This window comes from Mytilus galloprovincialis, chromosome 1 (genome assembly GCF_965363235.1).
Source record: "Mytilus galloprovincialis chromosome 1, xbMytGall1.hap1.1, whole genome shotgun sequence".
NCBI lineage: Eukaryota > Metazoa > Mollusca > Bivalvia > Mytilida > Mytilidae > Mytilus > Mytilus galloprovincialis.
The window spans coordinates 120,958,978-120,971,169 of NC_134838.1; the positions used below are offsets into that span (position 1 = coordinate 120,958,978).

A 12,192-nucleotide genomic window follows, 5' to 3' on the forward strand; every position below is an offset into this window, starting at 1 on the left:
ATACATGACAGGAATACAGTACAAATTAATGTAAAAACACCCATTACAGAGAAATGCTTAAATAAATAATATAATAGTACATTTCGACACGTAAACCACAGAATAAATACGAACACCTTGAATGAATTTACGAAAGTACACAAAAACATCATCATAGAATTACGAACTGAGCTTCACATGACGTATCAACGCCACAAAGAGAGACGTCACAGGTAAATTTCTAAACATTTTAGGGTCGATTAAAGACAAAACTCTACGGCAAAAGAGAGGATTTCAGTGAACTTTCCATTTCTAAGTAGCAACGTTCCATAAGTACCTGCATACGGGGTATATATCTCTCAATTGATACGATATTCCCGTGCTTGTATTATAATTTTCTTGATAGAGGGTTGCTGCTCACAAGAAAGCTATTAAATCAAGAGTTCCAAATGGTGAAGTTGAAATCATCCCTTTGTTAATTTTACGGACGCCATCACGAGTTGGTTGACCGTTTTGGAATAATCGTTTCACAGATGATATCGGATATGTTCCTTACGTCGTAACTACAATCCCCTTCCCTTTCATGAATGTGACCTACTGAATTAGAATATTTACCGGATTTGTTATAACATGAGCAACACGACGGGTGCCACTTGTGTGAGATCACCCCTAGTTTTTGGTAGGATTCGTGTTGCTTATTCTTTAGTTTCTATGTTGTGTCATGTGTACTATTGCTTGTCTTTTTCTTTTTTAGCCATGGCATTGTCAGTTTATTTTCGATTTATGAGATTGACTGTCCCTCTGGTATCTTACGTTTCTCTTTTACAAGAATATCAAAATAGAATTGTGTTGGTAAATGTGTAATTAATTGTATCATCTCACTATGTCGGTGCATATGGTTGCTTTAAACTGAAATCATATAATTAAACTAGGTGATAAATTATCTTTACTTCTACATCTTACATAAGAATAGAAAATAAAACTGGATGTGTCAAAACGACTCGAATGGTCCCGTCTCTTAAATGGACACAAACATGATGGTAGTCTTGCATATAAAAAATCTGCTCAAAATCGTATGCCATTAAAACTCGCATACCAAAAATCAGTTTAATATCTGAAGGCGTTTGAAAAAAAAGTCCGTATTACTGCGATTTTCAACAATTTATCGAAGTCCACAGCCCGTAATTTCGACAAAAATTAGCGGAGCGGAACGAAAATCAAACTTGATCTGTTACTCATCATGATTAACTCACATGCCAAAAAATCAGCCCGATATATGAAGGCGCTAGAAAAAAAGCCCGTATAACGGTTTGTTGCGGAATGACGGAATGACGGAATGACGGACAAGGGTAAAACTATATAGCCCCGACAACTATGTTGCGGGGCCATAAAAATAGAATTAAAACTGCAATCGATAAGACATAAATAAAGGCAACAGTAGTATACCGATGTTCAAACTCATAAATCCATGGACAAAAAACAAAATCGGGGTAACAAACTAAAACTGAGGGAAACGCATTAAATATAAGAGGAGAACAACGACACAACACTACAATGTAACACACACAGAAACGGACCAAGCAACAGACAAAACAATATCTAAATACATTAATGTTGGATGTATAAATACCGAGACATGTCTTATATGCAATGAAAAATCCACACATAGTAAAACAGTCATATTTGTGAATAAGTCATGTTCGGCACTTAAAAAACCAGACGTCTAAACTATTATAACTATTAATGATTTTGCTAATTAAAGACTAAACACGATGACTCATCAAACAATGTTAACATATACATTAATAAAAAAAAATGTATTCAATGATCAGAACTGTATTTGAATCTAACGATACTTTTACAAAATAAAATTGAGAATGGAAAAGTACATTTTGTAAAAGTATCGTTACTTAATGACTCACTACACATAGAAATACAAATACATGAAAGTGATTGTCTCCAGAAATATAATTCTATTGAAATGCACTGTTTACTTCTTTAATCGTCTTTTATCTCTCATACTGTGACATATGCTTCACTGTGATCTGTATTTACATAAAACATCTTTGTAGTTAAATTCAATTAAGTCACGTAAGACTTAATATGTGCAAGTGTGATTCTATTTGCAGATTAACATATAGCAAGTAAGGTTTCACATCCAACTGTTCAAGAAACAATGTTTGTATTGCAAAACAATAAACTGATAGCAGGGATGATTTCAACTTCACCACCTGGAACTTTTGATTTAATAGCTTTTTTGTGAGCAACAACCCTCTATCAAGGAAATCGTGATCAACTATAAGAGGGAAAAAAACGGAACAACCGAAACATAAAGTCAGCCTCATATGAATGGTACAATTGGTTCGCATGTGAATGCCGATTGTTTGTTGAAAAGCACTTCCACCAAACGTTATAAATATGTTGTCAATCAAGAAATCAAGCATATTGTCAGTTTCTGAGAAATTTTTGTTCGAATCAGAGTGATTTCTTTAGTAGGATTTATCCCTCCCTAAGACAAGATACTTGAATTTTTGGATGTTTTTTTCAAACAAAGCAGGACAAGCTCTTTCAATTTGTCTTTTAGTTTGGAATAGGGAATACTTGTGTAAAGCGTAAACAAATCAAATGTTTTTTTCATACTATAACAAGATAAAAAAAAAGTCTTAGATTTTATGTATTCACACTACCTTCAAAATAAATAGATAGTTTCAATAACTTGGAAGACCGGCTTTGATTGCTAATTAAAGATATGGAGTTTCCAAGTGAATTGTGAATTCATAATTTATTATTCAAGCAGCTTATGTATTGTGGTTACACACTCAAACGATGCGGTTTGACGATTTATAAACGTTATTTAATGAGATGTAGTATAGTTGCCTCAATAGTTTTACAGCCTGCTATGCAGTTTTGTGAAATTGTTTTAATAGTCTGCATTCTTGTCTCCATCTTAAAGTTGTAATGATCTTTAACTTCGTATTTGATAAGACATCAACATGTAATGATCAAAACGTATCTGATGAGTCTTTTGTATACGAAACACTAGTTCGGTATAACACATTATAAGCTTTGTATCTTTAAATTAGTTTTTACAATCGCATGGTTGATGAAATTGGTGGTGAACAGTTTTTCCCGTTGGTATCACAAGCCCAGTAGTCATCACTCTTGTGTTGCTATGCAATATCATTGAAACTGTCATTTTCACATGTAAATGTATTGTTCCAAAACACGTAGGCAGATGAACTGAGACAAATTTGGCACAACTTTATAGCATATTTAGTTTTTCAAGTTTTGTTTTGTTTTTCTTTTCGACTAACTTGATTTGAGCACTGATAGACGAAATGTCCATATGGCTTACCGAATTATAAGCCTGATATATATGATCAGTTTTTAAATATATTTTGCATTTTCCAATCCCTACTTTAAAAGTTTATCAACTGATGAAAAAAAACAATATATCAATGGTGCTTCCGAAACGCTTCTCTGAAATTATCTGCACCAGGAGCGTTCAAACAAACAAAAATTGGAATCCAAGAATGTATTAAATTTAGTACTTACATACGGTATGAACTTTATGACCTTGTTTATTTAATGACAATTTTGCTCCGGGTAATTGAAACTCAATTTATTTTCATTTTTACAGTTCTTATTTCAACATTCTGTTTTCCTATACAATTTGAAGACATGCTTGATATGATCTTATATGTGAAATCTTTATGTAAAAGGACTATGATACGAAAATGTTACAAATAATAAAAAAAATGGTTTTTTTTTATTACAACGAAAGCCTTTAAGCAAAAGGATATTACGATAATTTATAATACGATATGTTCATTCAGAAATTGTCACCAGAACAATGCAAAGAGGACAGAAAAACTTATAAAATGTAGGCTAATGGGATAAAGATTAGAAGTACGTAGAACAAAACAACTCTGTGTGATCCGAAGTGTTTTATTTTCAAATTTCAAGATATTTCAGATGTGTATGCATATTAGTAGGACTATGATGCTTCTGTCGGGGAAGAATCATTCATCATCAAGATACCATTAATAGCTCAGTCAACAGATAAAGATGAATTACATTCAAAATGATATTTATTAACCTTTTGATATTGCAAGACAGTTTGAAAATTGAGCATGCTGTAAATTGTTTAATGGATTTTGTGTTGATACTGAATGAAGTAAGAATATCACAATGTGAGCTGAATTGAATATCACAGATTGATTGTAGAGTATGTGTATTAGGCAGATCGAGGTATAAATTTCAGCCTGAGTGGTCTGTCGGGTGTCATAACTGTGTTCAGAACTGGTTCGATATCCTCGTTGTCATATTCAAGTTTAAAATTCTGAACAATCTGGAAACAAACAGTGAGAAATATCAAATACATGTTATTCAAACTTACTATTATATGTAAATTGAACGCATTCGGACAAATTTGAGTGGTCTTTATGGAATCTTTAAAAAACAAATTAAGAGTAACTGTATTTCGATAAAGAATACATCTGTATATTTGGCGTCCAACAGCTGTTAAATTTGAGAACGGCTATATATGAGCACACCTTTTGTACCTCTATAAATTGCATTTCATGAATTATTATTTTAAATGTGTACTTGCCATGCGCAACATGACAGATGCCACAAGTTGAGTAGGATCCGCTAACAATTCTGGAGCACCTGATATCATCCGTAGTTTTTTGAAGGATTCGTTTTGCTGAGTCTTTAGTTTTCTATGTATCGTTTTGTCTAAATATTGTGTATGTTGACTTTGTTGTACATGCATTTGAAAGGTTGAATTAAATACAGCTAAGGTAGACACCCCACCCTCCCTCTTACAACAGTTGCAAACTATCATATATAACATTCTACGTTATATAAACATTAATTACCTTCGTTAACATTATATGAATTTCTTGTTCCGCAAATCTCCTACCTAAAATGTTAGTAAATACACATTATATACATTGTAAAGATAATAATTAATCTCCCGAAATTGATATCTTTTCTTTTTATGCATATCTTAAGCAGAATAACTAGATATGCTTCAACGCTATATTGTTGATAGTAGATATGCTTCCATCCTCGTAGTCAAACAACAGTTCGCTTAAATCCTTCTGTGTAAAAAGAACATATGATTAAGCCCTTTTGATTAAATAGCAGATATGCGTTAGCCCTCTTGTCTAAACTCTATATACTACAACCCTTCAAACAATCAGTTGATTTCAATGTAATTGTCTTACATTTTATTTAATCTGTACTTCCATTTTATATAGAAATATATAGATTTATATAGATTTGACCTTCACAAAAAACATAATTTTAGACTATTTTACACGGGGAAAAATAGTGTTCTGTAAAATATTTTATTGTTTATGCAAACACTTGTGTAACTGATCAATGCATTTATTGTGTACTGTTATGGTCCAATTTCTCTATTTGTTAATGAAGGATTCATAACGCGTTCGAAATTTAAGAAAAAACTTCCCTAAAATCATGTCTCAGAGCTTACCAAATGAAATTAATTGTGTTAAGTATTAAACGTTTATTGCACCTAGATTGTAAGGCAATAAATCAATTATCTGTACAGATTGAAGTATGTCTTCTGTCTCTACCCAAGCATTGTTGTTGCCAGATATCTTGCACCTATTGGTATGCAGGAATATGTCGTTTTCATCTTCTCTAGATGCAACGGTAAATAATGGAGATTGAAGAGACATGAGTCATTTCTGCGGCTATGAATATCGCCATAAAATGATATAAGATATGAATGTATTGGTTTCACATAATTATGCTTACCTATACACATTCTAGCGCCATGACCCCAAACCAGATTTGATAGGGACTTTAGTGTTCTATCCATTTCTCCCTGTAACCACCTCTCTGGCTTGAAACTCTCGGGGTCTGGGTAGAGTACAGGGTCATGGAACATTCCGTATAAGTTTGCTTGGACATGTGTCTACAATGAAAGAGTTATACTTATGCTAACATGTGTTGGTACTTGAATAAGAACATACACCGAATGCGTTAAAGACAACGTAATAAAATCGAAAAAGAACAACATTTCATATTAACATAAATGCAACAAAAGTCTCCAGCTTCTAATTTTTATCTCTTTTTTTGTAGTTTCTAAGTGGAGACAGTGATCGTCTGTTAAAAATGTAACGACAAAAGGTATCTCGTGTGCTCTATGCATACTTTAGGTGTATTCTACAACATAATTCATAAAAAAAAATCTTCAGAAACAACTATTTCTGAAGTAAACTAAATGGGTGTACAATGAATATATACATAAATACATTGATAAATGAAAGCTTTATATCAGGTATAATCCATATATAATTATCTTAAAAATATAATTTGAAACTACTTACCCCAGCTGGAAGCATATATCCACCAACTTCTAGTTTGTCCTCTATATGTCGGCTAGTGGCAAATGTAATGGGATATAATCTGAATTGAAAGTTCAAAGTATGATTAAAGTAAAAACTGTTAATTTAGTTATCGAGACCGAAAACTGGAGAAAATCTGAAGTTTCATTTGTACTTTCAGGACTCAAATAACAACTGCTGTACCTATTATATTGCACCATATGCGCATTGCTAGAATAAATGTCTGTTCACTGATGCCCAATGCCAACTCATTTAAAAGAACATGTTCCTCGTCCATATTAACGAAAGTGGTATCGGACGTCAGGAATTTAAAAAAACGACTTTGTGTGCTATAGAGAATAAACAACACCACTGTTTGGAGTAGAACAAATACAAACATTTTAGGTACATGGTCTGAAACTTATGAGGTGCGTTTCCAACATGTTAAATGCGCACAAAAAAGACCACCGAGTTCAAATCAATACAATACAACTAATGATGGGATATATGCAACAAATATTATTGTCATCTTTCCATTTGCATAGTTATAGGCGTACAAAAGACTAATTCGGCTTATCAAAGAATACGAGCACAGCATAGGATCCTTATCAAAAGTATCAAGAAAATATCAGCAATACTTATGCAATTACTGTTCCGAACCAAAAGGTATGACTTCAATCCTTAACCAGATCAATCTTGAACCGCTGAAAGATAGGCGAAACAAGGTAAACTTAATTCACTCTGAAAAGGCATATACCATCTAGCCGAAATTTTAACAGAAAATCGTTGAAGAACAGCGACGAGCATGCATATATAACACTTTTTCAGAATTCAATCCACGTTATATCGTACATAATCATTGAAAGATCAATATTGTGATCTTTAATTCCTTACTATTATTTATAATGTATGTTCATGATTTCGATTGCCATCACGTTTGTATTAGTATTTGTGTTTGGTGATGGTCTTAACTAACCTGAATGTCTCTTTTACTACAGCCTTTACGTAAGACAACTGGCTAAGTTTTTCAGGCGTTATCGGCTCGTTGTCGTGAAGTATATTTTGTGTTTCTCTGTAAAGTTTTTCTTGCACCTCTGGGTTCTTTGCTAAGTTATATAAAACCCATAAAGAACCAGTTGTTGTCTGCAAGATATGTGAATACATATGTGATATATGATTAATGATATTGTAATATAAGGGAAGTATCCTCACTGATTTATACCTTTATTTTCTTAATTCGATTTACATTATTTCAGATTATCAGTCTCGTAACTTAACTGACATCTAGAAATTAACAATGATGTTTGCTTGAAATCAAAACTGTACGAAAAGGGTGAGTTCAGCTTCAGTTCTAATTTCTATTTGGCAATATTTCAGCACAACTTGCATACGGAGTATATATCCCCCAGTCCCCCAGTTGATACGATACCACAGGGCCTGTATTTCATATCATAATTTCTATAAAAATGGTTGCTGCTTACAAGGAAGCTATTAAACAAAGACTTCTAAGTGGTGAGTCTCTTAGTAAATTTTAAAGAAACCATTACGATTTTGTTGACCTTTCTAGAAGATAATTTTCACAGATGACGATAATAATAATAATATTAATTAAAAACCAATTGTTCAGAGAACAATTGAAGGTCTTTCCACCAGTTAATATCTATTTTGATATTAAAATATTAAAAATCAGTCTAAAATGTCAGTTCATATGGCTTTATGATATATAGATATGAATTTAAAGCAAAGGTTAAAATCTAGAACGTCAAATTAACCTATGACCTTGACCTCAATTTCAAGGTCACAAACTGAGGATCTCAAGTCAAAAGACCCTAGGTCTCTAATATGTATGGTTAGTAAGTTATATCTCTTTACACATAATTTTAGATATGATAAGGGCGAGAAAACTCACATTCATTGTCTACGCACCCTTTCAACTAAAATTATTAAATTACGACATGTCGCAAGTAACAATTTAGTCAAAATAATTTGTCGATATCTTATAAGGTTAATAAAAATGAGTGAAAATTAGCCAAATTCAAAAATTAGAATATGACCTTGACCTTTGACCTTGACCTAATTTTCATTTTTTGGGACCAAGGACCTCAAATCAAAAGATCCTAGGCCTCTATCACTTATGGTTTACAAGATAGAAATGCATATCACTTATATCAAATGCATAAGGGGAAATAACTCTCATATGGAGCGTTCATATCGCTTCGGTCAAAAATAGGACAAATCATGGGAAGGATATAACGAGCAATTTTGTAAAATAAATTTGTCGTGATCTTTTACAGTTGCGAAGGAGTCGTGGACACAAGGAAAACAGTGTTTGGGGAGATAACTCCTACAAAGAAAAGTATTTGGTTACGCAGTGTAAATTTCAAAAGCGCATAAACTGTTCGATATCATATACCAAATATCTAAGGGACATATTGAGAAACAAATGTTTATCGCAAGAACAAAATTTGGCGGAAGAAAAAAAAATCAGAAGAAAAACAATAGGTCTTTCCACAGAAAAGTGGAAAGACCTAATAATCTCTTTATTTAGAGAGAGTAACTCATTTGGATTACACCAATTACACCAATTTTCAATAAGGCTCTCTTAATACAATAATAATTACATTAAAAATAAACAATGCATCAATAATAATGTTAATGATTATATACAATTTAAAATACAATAAACAATTATGATATGGCATTACAGTACAAATATGATGGTAGTGTTAAAAGTACGATGGATATGTTCCAATTGTCGTATTAACAACAATCCCTTCCTCTATTCTATGATAGTATCTATTGCATTAGCACAGGGTTTATACTTACATGAAACACACTACATGTGCAACTCGAACAGCAGGGTCTGCTAACCCTTCCGAAGCACCTGCGATCAACCTCGGTTTTTGTAGGGGTTCGTGTTGCTCAGTCTTTAGTTTTTATGCTGCATTTTGAGTACTGTTGTTTGTCTTTTTGGTCTTTTTTGCTATGTCGTTGTCAGTTTATCATCGACAAATGAGTTTGAATGTCCTTTTGGTATCTGTTTGCCTCTCTGTTATAAGATCATGTGCATGCCATCTGATACAGGCATAGTACAAACACAATGTTCATTATAAAAATTTAAATACTAAGTCACTGAAAAGGAATGCTACAGACAGAAGAATAAATTTCAATACCGTTTCTGTTGCCCCGACTAGAAGATCGACTGCAGTTGATAAGGCCTCATCTGGTGTGAGAGATTGCTGGGATAGCAGATATGTCAGAAATGATACACGATCATCATTTTGTGTTCCTGCAGTCTGAAGCTGTGCAACTTTCTGAAAAAAATCAGGATGTTGACTTGTTTATATAGATTTTCAATATTATCATATTGTAAATTTGAACACCAATCATACAAAAGATCAGGATGTTGACTTGTTTATATAGATTTTCAATATTATCATATTGTAAATTTGAACACCAATCATACAATTTATCCATATAAGACTTTATATTTAAAGGATATTTCATGCTTGTGTAAAGCAAAATTATATCCGGGTGAAATTTAATGTGGAGGAAAAAAAGTCACAGTAGTTGTTGTTATTTTTTAATCCGGAGGTAAATATTTCCCTGGGACATTTTTTCCTTTGCCGTGAAATTCTATCTGGGTAGTTAACTTATTGAATAGTTATTAGTAAAAAATTATCCTTTACAAATACTATGAAATAATAGTAGTGTATTTGAATTAAACCTATTTTGTAAACAAAAATGTATTATAATGGGAATTATTTCACAAATTATCATTGAAAAAATTTCCTGAAAAAATTCAAGTAAATATCATTTTTTTAAAAAGAAAATTATCATTAAACATAAGAAAGAAAACCAGAAATAATTTCAAAGATCGTAATTGTGAAATAATATCATGATTAAATAATTACATTAGATGTATGTTTCATTATAATACTTTATTCTGATTGGCTAACTGCACACCACGTGTTATTCCGTAAGCAATTGCATCACTCAATAAAACTTTTCATTCATGATAGCACGTGGTCCCACAATAAAGTGCACAGGTGAATTAAATAAAAACAATATAAAATTCGTGTTTTCTTGATCATAGCTAAACAATGTAATTATAAGTATTGAATGCTTCTTTTTGTAACTTCATAGGGTTGTAAAAGCGTTGACCGTGCGCACATTTTTAGAATGAAGCCCCAATGAATTTACAAAAATAAGCATTCAATTCTTAAATAAGGTAAGTGAAATACATGTAAATGTGAGTTGTTTTCAGATCTCAGTACAAATATAAATTAAAACGTGAAGGTAGAAATATAGTTGCATTACTACTGTTAATAGTAAAAATGTTGTTGTTGATTATATGGAAATCAGATAAATTATAGCATAACAATATATTGAAACAAAAGCAATTTTAACAGCTGACTAGTATTTACCTGTGAAATGTTATCTGTATTATTAAAAAATCATGTTGTAAGTCATCTTGTTATATAAATGAATATATAAAAAATAACATTCAAGGAAAAATGTCACTGTGAAATAGATTCTGGAATATATTATATTTATATCTTTAAAATACAAATTGCTCATAATTACCTCCCTTTGATAAATTATGCAAATTTGTTCTACCTTTGTGAAACATTTTATAATTAAAGTCAGGTATATATTGATTGCGAGTAACTTACATACTAATTAATGGGACTATATTTCACAAGGTTCTATGCAATACGATATGGCAAATATATACCGGTACATACTATCTGCATAACACAGATAGATTTTCACTCCTCTGGAAAAATTCTACCTGTGAAATACCATGCCTGGAAAAAAATTACCGTGACAGTTTATCCTAAGGATAAAATATCACAGAGGAATAAATAAACCGTTACACTTGCATCCAAAATCTCATAATATTTTTCAACCTTTCCAAACAAACATACAAGCAAAAAAAAACATATTTTTTTCTTTGACATTTAATAATTGCAAACCAGTAGTTGTACAAAATCAAACTCCCAGTTCGAAAAACCGGGCATCACCAACTGACACTCCCCGCACTACTCATTTTATCTATGTTTTTAAACCCCTCAAAAAACATGGTTTCAGTGTAAACTAGTACGTTTAAAATCCGTCATAGCGTGTCGGCATTAAACTAGTACGAAACAGGGTTTGCACTTTTCACAGTTTTGTTCATAAATATATATGCTTTAGTTGGCACTAGACAATTCACAGCAATCAATAATTCTTTTTCGCTCATTGACGACTTTAATACTTACAACTTTATCCAAATTTATTCATATTTACTGGCTCCTATCTCTTGAATTAACCAAACGGGAAACATACCGATACACACTATAAATAACAACGCTGAAACTATACAATTATTTGTGATCGAAAACTGTATTTTAGTATGTAAAGTAAGGGCATACCTTGTCAACAAATGAGCGTCCTATTCTTAGAATATTGTCTGTATACTCTTCGTATTGTCTCCAGGTTTTAGTTGGGTATATTTTGTACAATGGAACATTATACATCAATGGTTGCATCAACTTAAAGAAGCCTTGTAGATTAACAATGAAGTCCTGAGCTTGTGGATTAGTTTTTTCTCCAAGACACCCAATTCGTTCTTCAAATAAAAAAGTACCTATAGCTGAAAAGGAAATAGGCTGCAATTATATAAACAGAGAATAATTTTAGTACATGTCCTTAAACTTCTTAACGTATTTTCACTTAATATTCTTGCTTCTATATTCAATAAGCAGTATTGTATGTAATGAAATATCGTATTACTATGAGCATGAACACATTTAATACGTTAAAATAGGTTGAAATAACAAATAATTTTACCAAAAATGAAAATGGG

At 31.9% G+C, this 12,192-nt stretch overlaps 1 protein-coding gene across 1 annotated transcript in view; it reads right to left on the reverse strand.

Annotated features, from left to right (window-relative positions):
• Positions 1 to 3,911: 3,911 nt before the first annotated feature.
• LOC143055520 (cytochrome P450 10-like) overlaps positions 3,912 to 12,192 on the reverse strand; it is a 107,216-nt gene continuing 98,935 nt past the window's right edge. Inside the window, exons 7-13 of the mRNA XM_076228684.1 lie at positions 11,759 to 11,979; positions 9,515 to 9,655; positions 7,318 to 7,484; positions 6,345 to 6,423; positions 5,770 to 5,929; positions 4,863 to 4,906; positions 3,912 to 4,330 (exon numbers count right to left, since the gene is read on the reverse strand). Of these exons, the coding sequence (XP_076084799.1) occupies positions 4,217 to 4,330; positions 4,863 to 4,906; positions 5,770 to 5,929; positions 6,345 to 6,423; positions 7,318 to 7,484; positions 9,515 to 9,655; positions 11,759 to 11,979 (926 nt within the window). The 3' untranslated portion in view covers positions 3,912 to 4,216. The remainder of the gene's footprint in view (positions 4,331 to 4,862; positions 4,907 to 5,769; positions 5,930 to 6,344; positions 6,424 to 7,317; positions 7,485 to 9,514; positions 9,656 to 11,758; positions 11,980 to 12,192) is intronic.